The 19,330-nt window shown below is 37.0% G+C and overlaps 1 protein-coding gene across 3 annotated transcripts; it reads left to right on the forward strand.

The window, feature by feature from the left end:
• The first annotated feature begins 8,563 nt into the window (after positions 1-8,563).
• Positions 8,564-19,045, forward strand: ITM2A (integral membrane protein 2A). Of its 3 annotated transcripts, none has more exons than XR_008418203.1 (7): positions 8,564-8,852; positions 12,942-13,073; positions 13,354-13,551; positions 13,782-13,892; positions 14,344-14,494; positions 14,646-15,054; positions 17,322-19,045. XR_008418203.1 is itself a non-coding variant. In XM_019438462.2 (6 exons), exons 1-6 carry the CDS (start codon positions 8,766-8,768, stop codon positions 14,732-14,734), a joined length of 795 nt encoding a protein of 264 aa, XP_019294007.2. In that variant the 5' UTR covers positions 8,567-8,765; the 3' UTR covers positions 14,735-15,152. The 3 variants fall into 3 exon arrangements, 1 of the variants encoding a protein (XP_019294007.2); XR_008418202.1 differs by having other exon boundaries at positions 8,567-8,879; XM_019438462.2 differs by lacking the exon at positions 17,322-19,045 and having other exon boundaries at positions 8,567-8,879; positions 14,646-15,152.
• Positions 19,046-19,330: the final 285 nt, after the last annotated feature.

The raw sequence follows: 19,330 nt of genomic DNA on the forward strand, positions 1-19,330 counted from the left end.
TTTGAGGTATACTGCCTTCTTACAAATATTAAGTTTTCCAAACCATAAACATGGAATATCTTTTCATTTATTTAAATCTTTAATATCTTTCAATAATATTTTGATAATGTATTGTTGATAATATAATCTTTAAAGTAGTTAGTGCTTTGCAGCTTATAAAGATTTTTTTTTTTTACACACATTAGCTCACTTAATGCTGACAGTCACTATTTAGTATACAGGACAAAGAGAGGGGAGTGACTTGCCAAAAGTTATATAGGGTATCCATAACAGAGCCCAAAGGTAGTTTTCCTGACTAACTTTACTGTTCTTTCCCTACACCATGCCACCAATTCCAAGAACTGGATCAGTTTCTAAGCATTCTTATGTATTTGGATGTTTCCTCACTTCATCTTCCACCCCACCAACGGACAATAACATTGTGATACTTTGAGTATTTTGCTCATTTAAACCTTGAGATCCTGAAATGTTTAAAAGCAAATTTAGGGGTTTTTTTGGCACAGGTGTTTAGATTAATTACATTCAATGATAAGATGATCGAAGCAGGCACTAAGTTCAAGGAGAAACACACTTGATTTATGATGCTATGCAAATGTCAAGCAATTTTTGCATTAATTCCAGTGATTCCATGTATGAGTGGTCCCAGAATTCAGTCACATTCAGGACGTCCATATTCACAGTTGAAATCTCAATGACCTAAGGAAGCTCTATTAATATGGGATGACAATAATAATGTATTTTAATCATACTATTACTTATATCTTATTATAATTATTATTACAAAAATGACTTTGATCACGAATTTGAAATCTTTTCACATACCATTATTTTACTTCTCTAACTTTCAGGTACCTTCCAAAGCATTTGGTACTGATTTTGGCACAGAGCTTACTTGGGATTCTCTCTCTCCCTCTCTCTGCCCTTCCCCCAGTCACTCATGCAGGCACTGTCTCTCTCACAAAATAAATAAACATTTTTAAAAAAAAATTAAAAAAAAAAGAAATGTAAGCATAGTTATTTTGTATCCCCTCCTTCATGTTTGGACATTTAATACATATGTAGTTTGTCAAATATTTTATAAAACAAGTAACATGAATTATTGGGGTGTGTGTGTGTGTGTCTGTGTGTGTGTATGCACCCTTTTTTTCCAGAAAGGCATGAAGAGATGATACACTTACATATTGATTTATGAACAAGTTATGTCTTTTATGGCTTCACACTTCATGACATTGAGTTTCTTCATATATGAAGGTAGGCACCTTATCTGAGGTTATGCATTCTCCACCTTTTAAGAGATGTGTATCAGTGCATAGTTTTAGCGTTTCTCCATTTATTGCCACAAATCTCATGTAACTAAAAGAATTTAAAGGTTGCCACTGCAAATTCATTGCAGTAGTATTTCTATGTTCCACAGAGCAGATTTAAAGCAAAAGAACTACAATGGGATCTTAGACACTGTATCAAACTTTGATTTTCCAGATTATTTTTCATTTAGAATATCACGTACTATTAAGCATGGGTAATCTTCACTTTGTAGCAAAGATAGTTTTCAAAATTTCCTTAAGGTGAATTTCTGTGCTTGTTTCATGGCTGAAGTTTAAACAACAGCTAACTTCATTTTTTTTTTTTAATCTAGCTAAAATCCATTAATGAGATGTCATGGTCAAGGACACCACAATTCCCAAATCAAACAAAGACACAGTTTATTATAAAGTAGAGCATTTGCAATTCATTTTACACTAGAAAATTTAGAGTTAAAGGACAGTAATCCTTGCTAATTACTAGAAAGTTTAGAGTGAATTACTAGAAAATTTAGAGTGAATAGACAGTAATCCTGGCTAATGTGAGCATTTAGTACGGTGACTTATTTCATTGTTTTCCCTTAATATATGATTATCCCATAAAATTCTAATTAAACAATTTTACAGAGAGGGTGCCTGGGTGGCTCAGTTGGTTAATCATCTGAGTTCAACTCATGTCTTGATCTCACTGTTCATGAGTTCCAGCCCTGCATCAGGTTCTCTGCTGTCAGCACAGAGCCCACTTGGAATCCTCTGTCTCTCTCTCTCTCTTTGCCCCTCCCCAACTTATGCACACTCTTTTATTCTCTCTCTCATAAATAAAATGAACCTTTAAAAAACACAATTTTACTGAGAGCCTCTTATCAAAGCAGCACTGTGCTAGGCACTGTTGGTCACATGAATAATTACAACTGATTTTTTAAAATGTTTATTTATTTCTGAGACAGAGAGAGACAGCACATGAGTGGGGGAGGGGCAGAGAGAGAGGGAGACACAGAATCCAAAGCAGGCTCCAGGCTCTGAGCTGTCAGCACAGAGGCCGACGCGGGGCTCTAACTCACAAACCGTGAGATCATGACCTGAGCTGAAGCTGGTCGCTCAACCAACTGAGCCACCCAGGTGCCCCTACAACTGATGCTTAATGATGCATTGCCATTAATTAAAGTTATGTACATAACTACCTTTGCCACTCCTAATAACTTGTGAAAAAAAACAGAGGGGGAATCAGTTTTGTAGAAGCCAAAAGAAATATACTGACATATTTAAAGTTACATAGCAATTATGTGGCTTCAAGTACAGGTTTTTGAACTCACAAGTCAGTCCTCTTTCCACTCTGCGTACAGTATAAAATAGAATCCCTGAATTTGGAGACTTTATACTCTAGATTGATAATAGTCAAATAAAAATAGACTAATACAACATTACAACGTAAGAATAAGAGCCGTCAAAGGAGGCAGATTGGAGATTAACTTTGAAGGATAAGAGTGAAAAAAAAAAAGCAATCCCAAAGGAAAATACTGACACACTGGACTTCACACAAATGTGAAATTACTATACATTAAAAAATAACTAAAACAAGTAAATAATGGGCCAGAAAAATATAGTGGCAAATATAACACAAAAATATACTCTTTATAGTGTCTCTAAAGTACCTATAGAAATTAAAACAAAGACATTAAGGTCCAAAATGATAACTGGGCAAAGACTATGAACAATTTGTAAGATAGGATATAGTGGCAAACATACATACGAAAAATGTTCAACCTTGGTATGACAATGTTTAAAGAAATAGAAAAAAACACAACTAAATATTATTTTGAATATTATATAACTTTCTAATTAGGGGATAATACACAAAATTGATGTATGTATAAAACTAGAGCTATCTTAATTTGCATAAGAGCCATAGCAATGTGTGTACTCTTTTACTCAAAAACCTCATTTCTAAAAATTCATTCAAATGATGGGGCACCTGGGTGGCTCAGTCTGTTAGGCATCTGACTTCAGCTCAGGTCATGATCTCAAGGTTCGTGGGTTTGAGTCCCACATTGGGCTCTGTGCTGACAGCTCAGAGCCTGGAGCATGTTTCAGATTCTGTGTCTCCCTCTCTCTCTGCCCCTCCCCTGCTCGCTCTCTGCCTCTCAAAAATAAATAAACATTAAAAAAATTAAAAATTCATTCAAAGGAAATCATCCAAATGAAGGGAACTTTTTATGCCTAAAATATTAATCAAAATATTATTTATAATAACAAAAGATTATGGGAGGCAACTCAAGTACCTAATAATAAAGGAAATCATGAGTAAAGTATGATGTATATGTACTACAGATTGTTATAAAACAATTAAAAATAATCTGTGTGAAGATGGTTCCAATGGAAAAATATACTTATGGAGAATTGTTAATTGAAAAAATAACATGCCATCTTCTATGAAAATATGCATATAGCATGACTGAAATGGAATATAAAAATAACAACATTAGAAAACTTTGATTCCCCTGAGCCAGGCTGAGTTTTTACTCAGTTTCACGCATGTTACCTCTTAATAATATAGCAACCCTGGGAAGTAAGTACTATTATTTTCCTATTATCCAGATGGGGAAATTGAGACTTAGAGATGTTAACCATTTCAAGGTCACAAAAATTCATAAGTGATGGTACAGGAGAAAGAAGACCTATGTTCTCAAAAACAGTAAGTTTTCCATTTAGGGACCAGGGATTTGGGGTTAGCCCCTCTACCCTATCACTCTTCTCATTTCTCAAGTATTTCTTTCATGTTGTACTGTTTCTTTAATTAAAAATTACAAATAAATAATTTAATAAGAAATAAGACAGTGAATAATTTTTCACCAAATGAATAATTGCTAAAGAAATTCAGAGACAGGTCACTTTAGGCTTAGTGGCTTAGAAGGCTTAAGAAACAGATGAGATTTGACTGGGAATTGGAGGGATACCTAGAAGTTGCTGAGGTGAAGGGAATAAAGTTGGGTATTCCCAAGGTGTACAAAGACTGACAAAACTTTGTGGTAGCAGTGTTGACCAACCTGTGTTTAGGGAATTGTCAATAAAGGTATTTGGGAGAAAGGATATGTGTAAGGGAGCTAAAGCTGCCGAAGGGAAGTTAGGGCCAAAGTATGAGGTGATTTTAACTTTAAGACAAAGGACTTTTGCCTTATTGCTGGAAGCAATGGAGCACCACTAAATAAGCTGCATTTTTGAAAGACTGGTGGTATGGAAGAGTCAAAAATGAACAGGAACAGGCAGGGATAACATTCAAAAGGCTTTCAAAATAAAATAAGAGTAAGCTGGTAACAGGTTGAAGTGAGGATGGCAGTACTGCAAATATAAAGCAACAGATAGATGCAAGAGATACTGTCTGACAGGGCTTGGTAGAATATGGTAGCTGATTAGATATAGGGATAAGGAAGAGGGAAAACACTGTTTAATTTCCTAACACTCCTTTTCACAACCCTACCAAAGGACTCAATGCTGTCACCATTCTAATCAAAAGATTATTGCTTCTAGCTCCCTAGTTAATATTTATCAACTTAAGCTAAAGTCCAGCAAATAGAGCAGCTACAGAGACTTTTGCACTGACAAAAAAAGTAAACTAAAGACATCTAGATTTATAGGCCCATTTCCTCAATTTGTAAGGGATAAAATTGAGGCCCCAAGAAGTGTCCTGAATGAAGGGTTTGCTGTCTGACTTTGTCCCAAGGCTTCTTTGTTTGGCAAAATTCATTTTTTTCACAGAAGCGTTTTCCTCTAAAACTTCTAGGTTGTTCACCTCTGATTAGGAGTGGAAATCTGTAGTGTGACTAGAGGGTGACCATTTCTTTAATATGCAGCATGGGACTTAGGGAGTGCCTTTTATGATGAATGAGGTCCTGGTTTCTACTAGAAACATTATTACATAATATATCAGTTTTATGTCAAGTGTTCTGGAAGTTTTTATAGTCTTTCCATTGAATCTGCTAGGGCCCCTTGTCATGAGGTTTTTTATACTAACATAGGGCATTTAAAGGGGCAACACAGCGATTTATAAAACCTTTGTGGATCAGGCATGAAAACCAGAAACACATAAACCAAAAGCATTTACTTCTGTGAAAATTGCTGTTACAACTCAGTAATAAATAGGTGCACAGTCATTGAGTGAAGATTCAAAGAACACCTTTGAATTCAATATGCCAAATTTATGAGATCAATTAATTAAAGTCACAGTAATGAAGCTTTGGAACACACCATCAGTACAAGGCTAATATGACCAGGGCTGCTTCCACATAGTCATTATGCAGCCGGAATGTTCTAATCTAGACAGGAAACATCAGGCTCTGTGAGGGTAAGAAGAGCAAAAGGATGTGGTAGGGTGAGCAGGAGAAGGAGATGAGGGGAAAAAATCCCAGATGTTTTTTAGTGAGCACTTCAGAATGGTTAATATTAAACCGACACTAAATGATGATTCCAGCACCTGTGCTCATTATAACCCAGAGTAAATTATCACAATGTGATATGTTGGATCCACCTGAAGACCAAACTGCAGATTCTACTGACTGTACCTCACACCTGTTCATTTCTTGTCATCAGCCACCAATGGGTACATTGTGTCTGTCTGTGTGTATTTCTGTATGTGTCTATGTTTGCCAAGCTAAGAATGTGTCATGTTGGACCAAATGCTATTAAAAATATAGCAAAAAAACCCCTCTTTCATACAGATTATAGACTTCCCAAATTCTGATGGAATAAACAAAACAAAAACAACAACAACAAAAATGTCTGGAGGAAGTTCCTGAAAAGTAACACTGGATATGAAATGAGGAAATAATATAGCATTGGCAAAAGCTTTTTAAAATTATTTTTATTTGATTTTTCTGTGCAAAGTGTTTTTGTGGAAGAGGGATATAAGCTTAATTATAAGTAACAGCTGGGTCAGAGAAGACACTAAACACAAGAGGTAGCAAACTATAATAGAAAGAACTGAGGAAACAGACTTCCAGACTCCCTTTGCTGCTGACTGAACTTTGGGCAAGACACCTGTTCACTAGGCAGCTACAGAGGGAATTGAACCCAACTTTTAAGGTCCCATCCAAATCTGATATTTTATGATTCTATAAGGTCTCGTTCTTTTTTTTTTTTTTCAGTTTTTGAAAGAACAAATCCTTCAGACATAGCTATGTTGGCAGTGCCCTTTCTGAGGGACCCATTTATAAGGCACAAGTATATTTAGAATAATCTTGTCTTTATATAGACATTAGTTATGTCACAACTTTCAGTTTGAGGTTTGAGTTCTGTGAAATTGGGAAGCTACAGAACTGATTTAGACTTCCAATTCACATCTCTTTCTTCTATCACCCAAATACACCTCTTTAAAGATTATATTGATAAGTATCAGACAGCTAACAAGGAGCAGGAGTATGGTAAAGAAGCAGAAGCATCTACTTCCAGATTTTCTAAAAGAAAGTACATACCAGAAAACTGAAAACTCCTCGTTGCTTAGCAAATACACTATACAGGTTTAGGACCATAAAACTGTGAGCAGATTTAGCTCTGCTGACTTAGCATAATGGAGAGAGTGGAATATAAAGACTAGAGGGCCCAGGCCTGTCATTCAACATTCCAGTTTCTGTTCAAAGAGAACAAACATCAAACATAAGTCATACAAGCAAATACAGAGGACAATAGTTCTGATGGAGAGCTCCTCATCACAACTGCCAAAGCTGTTTAAAATGCAAACAGGGACTGGGAATGAGGCCTGGAGTCTTGTTAGACTCAGTGATTTAAATGGGGCTTGTGTATACAATAAAGAAAGCCTACTCTATGCATTCCCCAGGCAGGCAGTGTGTGGAGGAGGAAAAAAGCCAAGTAGAAGCAAGGCCTGGAAAGGAAAAGGAGGCACATGACGGTTCTTTCTTATGATATGCCTAGAAAGAGGAGAAAGAGGGGGAAACTAAGATTTCATTATGCCTTTAGGCCAACTTTTTTCTCCTAAGACATTACTCTAATTTTCTAATGAATATCAGTGAGTAATCAAGATTTGCTAGGTTGGGTGTAGGGGAAGGGTGGGAAGCTCTGTGTAATGGTTATTATATATAAACAAAAAAAAGCCACTAACTTTCTGATAAAAATATTATTTCCTAAATGAGTCTCAGATTAAAGAAGGTACATTTATTTTTGCATTTGGCTTGGAGGCTTCAAGGTCAAAAGAAAAACAAGGGTGTTGTATTTTAATAGGACAAAACTACTGACGTGAAAAATTCTTTAGTTCCTCTGTCTTGCTATTAAACAGTTGTCTACCAGGAGGTTTAGTCAATTCTCTGAAGTGTTATTTTTTTGTTTGTTTTTTAAGACCAATTTACTAGTTGGAATCTAGTGAAATAGCATTAAGGTAGGCTGGTTGTTATACCTTATCTGATCTTGATTGTGAATAAATGGCATGGTTATACTAGTTGCACATATAAATGTTCCAATAATGCTTTCTAACTCAGCCCTCTTTGGGATTATTATTATTTTTTTTCATGCTTCTACCTCCCTAAATGCATAGGTATACACACCATTGCTTTTCTCTCTGCAGATCTCACAACTAGTGGCTGAAGACAAACAAGGTCTGTACTGACACCTTATTCTGGTTTCCTTGATCTGAGAAAGTGAAAGGGTCTGGATTATTTCATAGATTCACTATGAGCTTTCCACACTCCTCTGTGTCATCTTGTCCTGCCTGCAAAATGGGGAGTTGAAGAGGCAGGAGTGCTATATTTCTGATTTTTATTTATTTATTTATTTCTAGGTTGGGGAGCTGAAGTTACAAAGCAAACAAACGCCAAGAAAGAAAACAAGATGATGAGAGAATAAACCAAGTAACTATAAACAGACTTCTGAGTGTTCTTTAAAGGGAAGGTATTATTATAAAGGTACACAATAGTCATGGACTGTACTTTTGGGACCTGAGTCAGTGCACAGCTGAGGAAGCTTGAGTTGGTGCCAAGTTACAGTTCCTGGCCCCTTCGGGGGAGGCAGGTTCAGGTTTGGGAAAACAAAATCAGACTCAGGGGCTATTGTGGCCTGGACAGAGGCAGAAAGACACAATACAGCAGACTTCCTTCCTGTCTTGTTCTTATCTGAGGGTGCAGAGGGTGGGTGGGAGCATGCCTGGAGAGCAGGTGAGGCACGTCAAACCCCAGCTGCCCAAGGGCTCCACCTCCCCTTCTCTTTCCTCTTGGGCAACCCCCACCCCCAACCCAGCATTTGGACCCCCTCCCACTCCTCCCTCAGCCCTTTTGTAGGCCCTCCCACAGTCTCCCACCCAGTTTAGGTCTGCGTCATAAGTATCCCCAAACCTGGGTTTGCAGCTGCTTAAGACAGGCAAGGGAGAAAGTAGGTCCTGTTAGGGCTAGCGCGATCTCTTCTTTTTACAACCTGCAACCCAAGACGCTGATTCCAGCCAAGCCTTACCGCACAGCCCAAAGATACATGATGGTGAAAATAGCCTTCAGTACAGTCACAGCGGTGCAAAAAGAGGAGGCGCGGCAAGACGTGGAGGCTCTTGTAAACCGAACGGTGGGAGCTCAGATCTTGACCCGCAAGGTAGCACTACTGACTCCACCCCAGACTGCCTGCTAGGGTCGGTAAGGTGGAGAGGGGGTGATTTGGAGGGAAGGAAGAGGCAACTGATAGAGGACAAAATGAAAGCTGCCCTCTCCGCTCTGTTAATCTGGTTTACCGGTTCTCCAGTTCCCTCTAGTCAGGCCGCCTTCCCTCTGTAGTGCCCCACGCCCCTTAACATCCCCATGCATCGCACTACTTTCCGTGGGTTCTAGCCCATGTGGTACATCTTGAAGGGATGTTAGAGAGCGTTTGAGGAGAACCCTTGGGACCCAATGTCACCCTTTCCCGGGGAACATGTTGGGGGGGGAGGTGCTGAGGATCACCTATATGCACGTTGTTCAGTGTCCAGCTGAGATTTAATTGTTCTTTGTTTGCTTTTGGTATGGATAAAGATCTATGACTTTAAATCTTTCTAGGATTTCTGAATGTTTGCGGGGGTGGGCTGTAGGGCAAAGAACAGCTTTGACTCAAAGCTGTATGGGCTGGGACTAGTATGTGTCTGTGTACGCCTGTGTATATTTTCAATTTCTCCCTAGTCATAGCAGTTTTAAGCATTTGGTAAAGGAGCTATCAAAATTGAGGTTGGTTTTAATTAGAATTTGAGATGTTCACTGCAAGATCCTTGTATGTTTTCAGAGTGGCATTTCCTAAAGGCAGCACTCTTCATCCCTAAAAAGAAATGTTAAGGTTTATTTTTTTCTTCTTTTAAGTACTTCCTTTTCGTGATATCCTTTCTACCACCTCCCCCGTAGAGAGATCTGAAGCAGATCCGACCTTGTAATTTAAACTTCTAGCATTGCCAGAAATTGAGGTAGTTTCTCCCCCAAAATGTTAGCCATTATTTATTTAGTACAATTTCTATTTCCTTTAAAAATCTAACATGGTTCAGTGTTTGGAAACTACTTGTTTTCCTCAGTAAAACCTCAATGTTAAAAGGGACAATTGTATTTCTTTCTTGTTCTACTAAATCTGTGCAGTGTCGGTTTCCAGATCTGTCTTACCTTGTCATCTTCTCTTTTTAAAGTTTTAACTTCTGCGTTCAGAGTGGAGTTTTTAAAAGTACTTTGAGTGAAATGAGAAGCTATGTAGTAAAAACTTATTATGCACACAATTTGAAATGCTTATGTGCTTATGCAGAGTTTTTATCACAGAAATTTTTAATATTTAACCAAGCAATCAAACTCGCTTTTGGGTATTATACATTTCAGAACTAAAAAGTAAAATTCCCTTGCATTGTGGAAGTTTTGATTAAATGACTTAAGATCAAATATGTAACTGTCCTACTCACTTTGTAAGTGAAACATGGCCAGATTTTTGGGAGGTCTAATGAGATGCCAGTAGTTAAATATAGCCACATAGTAATCCCTTTATTTTTCTCTCACGACCAAAAACTTCATGATTTGTAGTTGGATACAGTTAATATGCAAGCAGTACTTCTAGGCCTGTGGTGTGATGAGGAATAAACAAAAATGAACATTAGTACTATGATTATATTTCTTTGTTAGATGTTGGAGAAGCTTCCACAGGATCTTGACCTGGCCACTACAGGACACAGATTTAATAATACTTGGCACATTATATTGTGATGTATTAATCTGCTCATTAGAAACTGAGCACAACTGGGGCGCCTAGGTGGCTCAGTGGGTTAAGCATCCCACTTTGGCTCAGGTCATGATCTTGCATTTGTGAGTTCTGGCCCTGTGTCGGGCTCTGTGCTGACAGCTCAGAGCCTGGAGCCTGCTTCAGATTCTGTGTCTCCCCTCTCTCTGCCCCTCCCATGCTCATGCTCTGTCTCTCTCTCTCAATAATAAATAAACGTTTAAAAAATTAAAAAAAGGAAACTGATCACAACAGAATAGTATGTCAGAGGTTGTGTACAATGACTTTACAATACAGTTTAGAGAGAAATTAGCTATGGTAAATGAGAATCCATGCCATCCTGAGTTCCAGCAAATTTAAATGAAAAAAAAAATCCTTCCTAGAATGGTAGGGAATTTTATTAAATTGAAACTCTAATACACAGACCTTGCTTAATAATAAATGAAATTGCAGTGTAAATTGCTCTTCTCATATTGCAGTGACAAGAAAAAAAATAAATTCATTGCTTTGAGTATTTCAAATTAAGTCATTTTGTGACTTAGGGGCAAGTCACTTCATCTCTTTGGACCTCAATTTATTTTTTTTAAAGATTCATTTTTTTAAATTTTTTAATGTTTATTTATTTTTTTGAGAGACAGAGACAGAATGCAAGCGGGTTGGGGCAGAGAGAGAGGGAGGCACAGAATCTGAAGCAGACTCCAGGCTCCGAGCTGTCAGCACAGAGCCTGACGTGGGGCTCGAACTCACGAGCTGTGAGATCACGACCTGAGCCGAAGTCAGATGCTCAACCGACTGAGCCACACAGGTGCCCCTGGACCTCAATTTAATCATCTAAAATATAATTTCTAAGTCTCTAGCTCTAGATTACTGTGATTCACAGTCATAATTTATAATTCTGCTATTGTAATGTTAATTTTAGGTTAGTTTTTTGATAGAAATAATGTATAAGTTCTGAAAACTATTGGGACAAGTAACAGCCTTCAAGGTTTATACAGTATTAATGGAAGGTTTCAATTTAAATGAATTTAGCTAAGAAAATGTGAATACCAAACTTTGAATTTTAAAGAAATACAATTTTTTGACAAGCCATTTACCAAATAATTGTCTCTCCTTATAATCCATGCATCTATTTTCACCAGATTAATTGAAGGTGAATTGGGTGCCATAACCTTTATAGTAGTTGTCATGGAAAAGAGTTAATGTCCTGAAATACTACAAATTATATTTTTATACCAGTCTGAATGATTTACCCACTAATTACAAGAAACAAAGTTCGCTGATATCATTTATTCTATCCTTGCATAATAATACAATGCTGCTTAGAACATATTGTGACATACAAGAATGGGATTGGAGGGGGTTGCCTGGGTGGCTCATTCGGTTAAGCCTCCAACTTCGGTTCAGGTCATGATCTGGCGGTTCTTGTGTTTACGCCCAATATTAGGCTCTGTGCTGATAGCTCAGAGCCTGAAGCCTGCTTTGAATTCTTTGTCTCCCTCTCTTTCTGACCTTTCCCTGCTCGTGCTCTGTCTCTCTCTGTCTCAAAAATAAATAAGCATTAAAAAAATAAACAAATAAATAAAAAATAAAAGAATGGGATTGGAGGGTCCCATGGTCCATTACCTTCGGAAGAATACAGTTAATCAGTTACATGTTTGCTTTGGATCTTTCTGGTTCCAATTCCTGAACAATTTATGGATTTAAAAGAATTTTATTGTTATATGCACAGCTTTTGGTCCCAGCTATCACAAATCTTGTACTGTAAAATCTAGTGTTTTACCCAGAATTTGGAAAACATTATTACATTCATGAAGTAAATAATTACAGAACAGTGGGTGATATTGAAAAGGCTAATTTCTCACTAAAATTAGGAACATTAAGAAATATATCTCATTTTCAAAATTTTAATTTCTAGAATAGGGAAAAATGACATACATATGTCTTATAGAACTTTTTATATAAAACAAATTTTAAAACTGGCTTTTTGAAAATCATTTAATAAATCAAAATACATTAATTCACCTTTAAATTGGCAAAAAAGTTGATTTACAGGAGATAGTAAAGCAACATAATTATATTCAAGAAGGTTAGTGATTCTATCACTATAAAAGTCTAAAAATTAACAACTTCCATTTATTTAAAGAGGATAATTTATTCCATAAATGAATTGTTATTTTCAGCTGAATCTAGAAGTGTGTATTTTGAAAAAACTTCATGTCTGCAGTTGGATTTGTAAATGCCAGAAGGAAGGTTAATATAATTGGATGTTTTTACATCTATTAAATATCAGAAGTTATCTGGAAATAATTTTAATCTAGAATGACTTAATAACATCTTTTAAAAATTATCTGGTATTTCAAGAAAGTAAATTATGTACAAAGCAGCTATGTGACTAAAAGTGCAATCTGGTTTTTGTTTTTGATCTTGCTTTTTAATAAACAGGAGCTCCAGTTTGCCACCCAGGAAAAAGAGGGCTCCTCTGGGAGATGCATGCTTACTCTCTTAGGCCTTTCATTCATCTTGGCAGGACTTATTGTTGGTGGAGCCTGCATTTACAAGTACTTCATGCCCAAGGTAATAATAATTATAATCCTTATAATTTGAATTACTAATTGCTATACTTGTAGTAGCAACTTAAGTAAATCTGTGGTGGTCACCAGAGAAATTAAGATTTAGGACAAATTTTCAAATTACCATTCAATTTCTAAAATTAATTTGTCTTCATGGTGACAACTGTAATCAGAAATCCTCAGCTTGACAAACTGTACAATGAATTGATGTGAGTGTGAGGAATGATTCAAATGTCATGGTAGTAAGTATTAAAAGTTTTTAATTCTCCCTTTTTGTCTTTTAGAATACCATCTACCATGGAGAGATGTGCTTCTTTGACTCTGAAGACCCTGAAAATTCCCTTCAGGGAGCAGAGCCCTACTTCCTGCCTGTGACAGAGGAAGCTGACATCCGTGAAGATGACAACATTGCAATCATTGATGTGCCTGTCCCCAGTTTCTCTGATAGTGATCCTGCAGCAATTATTCACGACTTTGAAAAGGTGGATTTATCACTTCTTTAGGTTTTCCTGATTTTTTTCTTAGTTTATTAGTAAGTATTAAATCTGTTCATAAATGTACATCTTTTTGCAGCAAACCCTTTTTCAATCTTTTGCTATTGAATATACATTAGCAGATTTTAAAAGGATGTAGCTACTTGTTATAATGGTAGTTACAATCTGAAGAATTAATGCTCTTTACATCATAGTTAACTTTTCCCTTTTCCCAACAGGGCATGACTGCTTACCTGGACTTGCTCCTGGGGAACTGTTATCTGATGCCTCTCAATACTTCTATTGTTCTTCCTCCAAAGAATTTGGTGGAGTTCTTTGGCAAACTGGCAGTACGTATTTTTGATGTCAAATTTTCATTTCAGCATTTGCTTCCTCATTAAAAACAAATGATTTGAGCCACAACATTCCATATTGTTGAAATAGTTTTCAAATAAAAAGTGTGCTGTAGGGGGCGCCTGGGTGGCTCAGTTGGTTAAGCATCCAACTCTTGGTTTCAGCTCAGGGCATGATCTCACAGTTTGTGAGTTCAAGCCCCACATCTGGCTGTACGCTGACAGCGTGGAACCTGCTTGGGATTCTCTCTCCCTCGTTCTCTGCCCTTCCCTCGCTCACACTGTTTCTGTCTCTCACAAAATAAATAAATAAACCTTAAAAAAGTGTGCTGTCACCCTAAAACTACTCTAAAAAATAAAGTCTATTAGAAAAAAGTATATCTGCTCTAGGTAAGGATTGAAATGGTGTTTTTAAGTTCTTATTTCAATCTTTTTATAAAAATTTTAGAGTGGCAAATACCTGTCTCACACATATGTTGTTCGTGAAGACATGGTTGCTGTAGAGGAGATCCGTGATGTTAGCAACCTGGGCATCTTTATTTACCAACTTTGCAACAACCGCAAGTCCTTCCGCCTTCGTAGAAGAGACCTCTTGCTGGGTAGGAAATTTATTCTTTCCTTCAACCTGTGTTATTTAGAAAGTGAAGGAAACTAAAGATGGAGGGGAGTAGAAATGTAGACAGCAAATCTAGATATGTTTTAATTTACATAGAAAGTTAAAAAACCACTTCTTTGTGCATTTTCTCACAGGTTTCAACAAACGTGCCATTGATAAATGCTGGAAGATTAGACACTTCCCCAACGAATTTGTTGTTGAGACCAAGATCTGTCAAGAGTGAGAGGCAACAGGAAAAGAGTATCCTTAGTAATAAGAAGTCAGAGATTTACAATATGACTTCAACATTAAAGTGTGTGGGATACTCATGATATTTACTCATGCATACTCTATTTCTTATACAAAAAAAAGAAGGAAAAAAACTAACCACTGCAAGTTCTTGTCAATTTTTAGTTTAATTGGCATTTCTTTTTGTTTGAAATTTAAATTAAATAATTCGGTGATTTCTTTTCAATTTATAGGGTTTAGACTTCTGAAAGCAGCATGAATATATCAGCTAACATCCTGACAATAAATTCCATCCTTTGTGTGTGGTTTTTTAAAGTAAGTTCTTCACTCAATCACATGGTAGAACATGTTTTAAATTTAAAATATTTAAAATTATTTCTGAATTTTTTTGTAAAACACATCAAATCTCTTAACATTGTGAAGTTTTATTTTTCATTTGGTATAATTTTCTTGAATATAGAAATTACATATTTTTTATTTCTGTTAGGTACTCTGTAATAGATTTGATTTACATATAAGCAAATTCATACACAAGTCAGTTTCACAAATACAGTGATTCTATCTCACTGATATCTGTATTGTGAAATACACAAAACTGTACAAGTGTTGAGGAATTTAGGTTGTATGAATTCTACAACCCTATAATAAATTTTCCCATATTAAGCCACTGTTTCTCACTTAATGCAAACAACATTACTTATTTGGCTTTGGTGTACCTGAAATTGATCTAAAATAATGAATTTAGCTCTGCCCTTATTCATACTTCCACACATTTATATTTTTTAATCTCATTTTTATTTCTTTTTTGATATTATATCAATTACTCTTCTATAAATTCCTCATAACTGGCATAAATGTAAAGTTAACTATTTGTTAAGAGCCTTTAGGCTCATAGCAATTTCAAACATTTTAATGCGTTTTCTCTTTCATAAAAATATAAACAAACATAGAGGGCTACAAAAGGTCATTAAGAACTAACCTTGGATAAGATGATGACAACCTTTAATAACATCACATACTGTGATCTGTACTCACTTGTCTAAGAGTATAAACTCTAGGGAGGAGGAGTTAAGATTGCAGAGAAGTAGGGGGACTGGGATTTCCCTCATCCCTCAAACACAGCTGTCTTGAGGTCAGATCACTTGGAACACCCAGGAAATCAATCTGTGGAGTGGCAGAAGGAATTCCACAGGTGGAGGGAGACAGCTTGGTCGGATCGAGGTGCATGTATGTGAATTGGGGAAGATAAAACGGGGAGGGAACCCCTTCTGTGGAGAGACAAAAGGGAGAGAATGAAGGCTTCAGTATTGGAGAAAACCTTTCAAGACCATGGATAGGGAACAAGAAATACAGAGAGTGCCAGGTTCTATTTTTCACAGCCTTAGGAGCTGGAACTTGCAGGTTTTTAAAGTGTGCACCTTTCTCTAGAACAGAGCTGGTGGTGTGTGCCCACCTGGTGGGGAAGGAGCTGGTCTAGGAGCTGTAGCAATCTCTGGGGCACACTGAGAGAGAACAGTCCCCTTCCTTGAATACAGTGGGAAGAGGGTTTATTGCCTCCCCAAGGACAAAAGACCCAGCAGGCACAAGCCAAAAACCTTTTATTGGCAGGGCTGAGTGGCACTACACTAGAACAGGGGCTGCGTGGTGCAAGGCCTTTTAACACATCGGGTTTTTAATGTTTAATTTTTAATTTTTATTTTTATGTTTATTCATTTTTGAGAGAGAGGGAGAGAGAGATTGGGGGAGGGCAGAGGGAGACACAGAATTCAAAGCAGGCTTCAGGCTCTGAGCTGTCAGCACAGAGCCCAACACAAGGCTCAAACTCATGAACCTTGAGATCATTACCTAAGCTGAAGTTGGTCACTTAACCAACTGATCCACCCAGGTGCCCCAAGACATCGGGTTTTGAATCCCAGCTGAGCACCTAGAAGGTGCGGGAGAACTGTGGAACAGGTCAAACAGACCTCACCGCCTGTGCTAGTGGTTTGAGACATCCTGTCCAGTGAGGAGAGGTTGGGGTGTCACCATTTTCTCCCCAACACCACCGAGGTGGGCCTTCATGGAGCAGCACAGTGGCCCCCAGTGGAGGCTGTACCTGCATGCACCAAACCCCACCCCTCAGTGCCTGGCAACTGCTTATTTACTGGAAGAAGAGGGACCCAAAACAGCCAGCCTCTCTTCCAGACCAGCATAACCACCAGTCCCAGGCATCAACAGACAACTGATTGTTTTGTTTTGTTTTTGTCCGTTTTTTCTTTTTTTTTTTCTTTTGGAATCAGAATTATAGTTTCTGATTTGTTTTTGGTCAACTTTTTTACACACACACACACACACACATATATGTGTATACACACACACACACACACACAGATATATATATTTCTGATTTGTTTGTTTCTTTGTTTAACCAGGCATTTTTATTCCATTCTTTTTTTTACACCTTTTCTATATTATTCTTTATTTTCCTTTCCCTCTCTCTTGATTAGAGTTTGTTTTGATTCTCTGCTTGATCTTCTTTTCTCCCCTTTCATTTATCTCTTTGTATGGAATAAGACTTCCCCCACACCTTTCTTTTTTTCCAGGGTTACTTCAGTGAACAGATCAAAGCACACCTGGTTGAAAGTCCAAACACTCCACCATTTGAAACAAGAAGGACCTTTGAAGAAGACCAACCAATGGGATAAAGCAGCCAAAACACAACGACAGAGTGCACACAACATACTCTAAAACACTTCCTGAAGCGCCAGGGCCTAGACAGTATATGACCCCTTTTGAAAATACTAGTACTCACAGGTGCAGGGCACATAACAAGCTATTAAAACACACAAAGGACAGAAACTTAGTCAAAATGATGAAATTGAAGAATTCTCTTCCAAGGAAAATTCAAGAAGAAATTATAGCTCAAAACAGATATAAACAATATAGCTGAACAAAAATTTAGAAAACAGTCATAAGAATAATAGCTGGGCTTAAGAAAAACATACAAGAGAGAAACTTGCTGCAGAAATCAAAGACCTAAGAACTAGTCACAATTAATTAAGAAATGTTATAAATGAGATGCAAAACAAACTGTATACAGTGACAGCAAGGATAGAAGAAGCAGAGGAGAGAATAGGTGAAATAGAAGACAAAATTATGAAAAATTATTAAGCTGAAAAAAGGGAAAGGAAATAACTAGATCATGAGGGGAGAATTAAAGAGCTAAATGATTCCACGAAATGAAACAATATCCATACCATAGAAGTTCAGGAAGAGGTAGATAAAGAGGCAGAAGGTTTATCTGAACAAATTATAGCTGAGAAATTTCCTAATTTGGGGAAGGAAACAGGCATTCAAGTCCAAGAGGTACAGAAAATTCCCTTCAAAATCAACAAAAGCAGGTCAATACCATAACACATCATAGTGAAACTGGCAAAATACAAAGATAAAGAGAAAATTCTGAAAGCAGCTAGGGACAAACAGTCCTTAACCTACAAAGGTAAACAAATAAGGGTGGTAGCACACCTGTCTACTGAAAATTGGCAGGTGAGAAGGGAGTGACAGAAATTATTCAATGTACTAAATAGGAAAAATATACAGCCAAGAATCCTTTATCCAGCAAGACTGTCATTCAGAATAGAAGATATAAAGGGTTTTGTAGGCAAACAAAAACTAAAGGAGTTCATTACCACTAAACCATCCCTGCAAGAGATCCCAAAGGGAACTCTGTGAGTGGAAAGCAGCAAAGACTACAACAGGTCAGAGACATCACCACAAACGTGAACCTACATATAACGCAATGACACTGAATCCATATCTTTCAATAATCACTCTGAATGTAAATTGACTAAATGCCCCAATCAAAAGACATAAGGTATCAGAATGGATAAGAGTATAAACTCCATACAAAGGGTGCCAAAAGTTTACACTCTTTCTCTTGTATTAGGATAAACCATGTTCATGATATTATTGATCACTTGCTGGTAGTGACAATTTATTTTAGTAGACAAAACTGTACCCAGTAAAATCTATCACCCTAATTACTCTTTTTGAAAAATACACTAAACATTTTTTAATTTTTTTACTTAATGTATTTTTAAAATTTATATCCAAGTTAGCATATAGTGCAAAAATGATTTCAGAGTAGATTCTTTAATGTCCCTTACCCATTTAGCCAATCCCCCTTCCACAACGCATCCAGTAACCCTCTGTTTGTTCTCCATATTTAAGAGACTCTTATGTCCCCCTCCTTGTTATATATTATTTTTGCTTCCCATCTGTTATGTTCATGTATTTGTATATTAAAGTCCTCATATGAGTGAAGTCATATGATATTTGTCTTTCTATGACTAATTTCACTTAGCAAATTACCCTCTAGTTCCATCTACATAGTGGCAAATGGAAAGATTTCATTATTTTTGATTGCTGAATAATACTCCATTGTATATATATACCACATATTGTTTATCCATTCATCCCTCGATGGACACTTGGGCCCTTTCCATACTTTGGCTATTGTTTATAGCACTGCTATAAACATGGGGGTGCATGTGTCCCTTTGAAACAGCATACCTGTATCCCTTGGATAAATACCTAGTAGTGCAATTGCTGG

This window comes from Panthera pardus, unplaced genomic scaffold (assembly GCF_024362965.1).
Source record: "Panthera pardus isolate Hobbes unplaced genomic scaffold, ASM2436296v1 HiC_scaffold_27, whole genome shotgun sequence".
NCBI classification, from domain to species: Eukaryota; Metazoa; Chordata; class Mammalia; order Carnivora; family Felidae; genus Panthera; species Panthera pardus.